Raw genomic sequence first — 2,599 nt, 5'->3', positions numbered from 1 at the left:
ACTGGAAATAGCAGCTAAAGAAAGTTGTCAGCGTGCAGTTGAATTAGAGCGACAACTAACGTTAGAAAATAAAGCGACTATTGAAGAAAACATGTAATTTTGTATTTCATTTTACAATTGAATTCGCTTTAAATTGTACATTGATTTGAGTTTCTATTATTTAGATATTCAACTGTGATAATTGTATATTGTAACTCTAACATTTTTGTATTTTTATGATTGCATGAATTTTAAAATGTTATATTTAAGTTTAATTTAAAAATCAACTTTGAAATGAGATAATCATTAAAATAAAAAATAATTTTTTGATGCGATATAATAATTTGCTATATGTAATAGCCTGTCGAATTCGAATACAAATGATTTTTAATTTACCTTTTAATAGGCCCGACAGTGTGAGATCTTGTTTGAATACATCCCAAGAATCCTTAATAGATCCTCATCCTGTAACGTTCGATACAGTAATTCGTGTGATGGCGTCTTATGATATGGGGTGGACTACAAGAGGAACTGGTCGCGACTATGATAGTCTTAATGGTTTTGGATCTATAGTAGGCCACTTCAGTCAGCAAATTTTAGATTACTCAACATGTAATCGAAAGTGCAAAAAATGTGACATGGGACATACTCCTTTCGATCATGATTGCAGACTGAATTTTAGAGGCTCTGCCAAAGCCATGGAATCGCATGCAGCAAACAAACTAGTCAATGAAAGTGATATTTTAAAATAAAAAGATGTCAAAATTGGCATTCTTGTTGGTGACGACGATAGTTCCGCCATAGCTGCTTGTCGAGCAGGTGCTTCGCATTCAATTGCAAAATTATCAGATGTCAACCATACATCCAAAGGAGTGAAGAAATGCTTGTATAATATAGAAAAACAGCACAAAGAGTTGACAAAAGACGGAATAACCTACTTTCACAGATGTTTCACATACGATAGGTGCGTTCGGGAAGACGCTATTAGTGCTATTTGCTTATTTTATCCTTGTTTTACACCTGATGAGCGATAAAGATAGAATGATGCAATAGCGCTAATAGCGCGCTTTCCGAACGTAGCCGATATGACCCAGAATAGGGGTAAAAGTACAGCTATGGCCGAGACGATAAGGAGTATCCCTTATCATGCGTTCAATCAGCATGAAAAATGCGGCCAATGATGTGGATACGTGAAAGACAAGGAAAATTATAATCACAGAATAATTCCAGGTGGCTTTACAGACTTAAAATTATTTGAGGCACTTAAGGAAGTCTTTGATAAACTGGCATCAAATGCAGAAAAATTTTCTGTAGGCGCCTCCAGTAACGTAAATGAAAGCCTTAATGCAAGTATGGCTAGTAAGGCGCATAAATCTAAATGTCTAAGCCTAACAGCATCAGCCGATTATCGATACGCTTCTGTTGTTGCGCAAAAGAATATTGGAGAAAGTTACCCCCAAATAGCTGCAAAAATGTTGACATTGTCGCCTGGTAAACATCATTCCAAGCACGTTAAATGGATTCAATTAAAAAACGACGACAAATAACAACAGCAAGTCGTGCATTTAAATTGAGGCGTATGCAATTAAAAAAATATAGAGTTTCTCTACGATACCAAAGAGAACTTTCAGAAGGTGTTACTTACGAAAGTAATTCTGCTTTATTGAAAGAGCCAGCCGTACAAATAAATAAAGAATGTATGAATGATGATGAAGGTACTATGGAAGAAGATATTCCCATAGTATATCTAATTGATCTCGAAACCTCAGGATTTCAAAAAAATTGCGATATTTTGCAAATTGCAGCCAAATGTGGTAAAAATTCTTTCGACGTTTATATTCAACCTAGTCAAGAGATTTCTGCAGCTGCCACTGCGGTACATGGTCTTCGAAAATGTCAAGCAGAGTTAATGCTGTATGGTAAACCAGTTCCTTCAGTTCCACCAAGGCTTGCAATAACAAATTTGTATCAATGGTTAATTTTATTAAAAAAGAAATGTTATATAGCGATACATAATTTGAGTTTTGATGGAGCAAGATTGATTGATTTAATAACAGTTTATTCTTTAAGCGAAGAGTTTGCTGACATTATTGTAGGATTTATAGATACCTTACAGGTTATAAAAAAAGAAACTAATCGAAAAGGTAAAGGAGAATGTTCAATTACAGGATTAACAAATTGGCTTAAAATTTCTAGTGTAAATGCTCATAACGCAGTGCAAGATGTATATATTTTAGAAAAAATTATTAGTAAATCTGGTATTAGTTATAAAACATTAACAAAATATGCAGTGAGTTATGCAAAAAAATCACAAAAGTGGATTGTAGATAAGCGCATAAATAGTCTGCTTCTAGATTTAAGTCCATTAAACGGTATAATGAGTTTAGATATTAGGAAAAAACTGGCACGAGCTTCTATTAACATGCAATGTTTAAAAGATACTTATTTTCAATCTAGTTCAGAAGGGATTTATCAATTGTTAAGTAAAAAGGAAAATGATAAGCCTGTAGTAATGGCGTCTAAGTAAGTCATTAATAAAATAATAGATTATTTTAAAACACTTTAGAATTATTTAATAATGAATTATTTTATTAAAATATATGTTTCAATATAATTATAG

At 32.9% G+C, this 2,599-nt stretch overlaps 1 protein-coding gene across 1 annotated transcript; it reads left to right on the top strand.

Moving 5' to 3' along the window:
- Positions 1-25: 25 nt before the first annotated feature.
- On the top strand, positions 26-2,392 carry LOC112467018. Its single transcript, XM_025035452.1, has 2 exons — positions 26-93; positions 386-2,392. Coding segments are annotated over exons 1-2 (348 nt in total). The 5' UTR covers positions 26-91; the 3' UTR covers positions 732-2,392.
- The last annotated feature ends 207 nt before the right edge of the window (positions 2,393-2,599 follow it).

The sequence above is a fragment of the Temnothorax curvispinosus genome, unplaced genomic scaffold (genome assembly GCF_003070985.1).
Source record: "Temnothorax curvispinosus isolate PA1 unplaced genomic scaffold, ASM307098v1 QBEX01001633.1, whole genome shotgun sequence".
NCBI lineage: Eukaryota > Metazoa > Arthropoda > Insecta > Hymenoptera > Formicidae > Temnothorax > Temnothorax curvispinosus.
The sequence above is the reverse complement of the archived record's forward strand: the minus strand, read 5'-3'. Positions and strand labels throughout refer to the sequence as shown.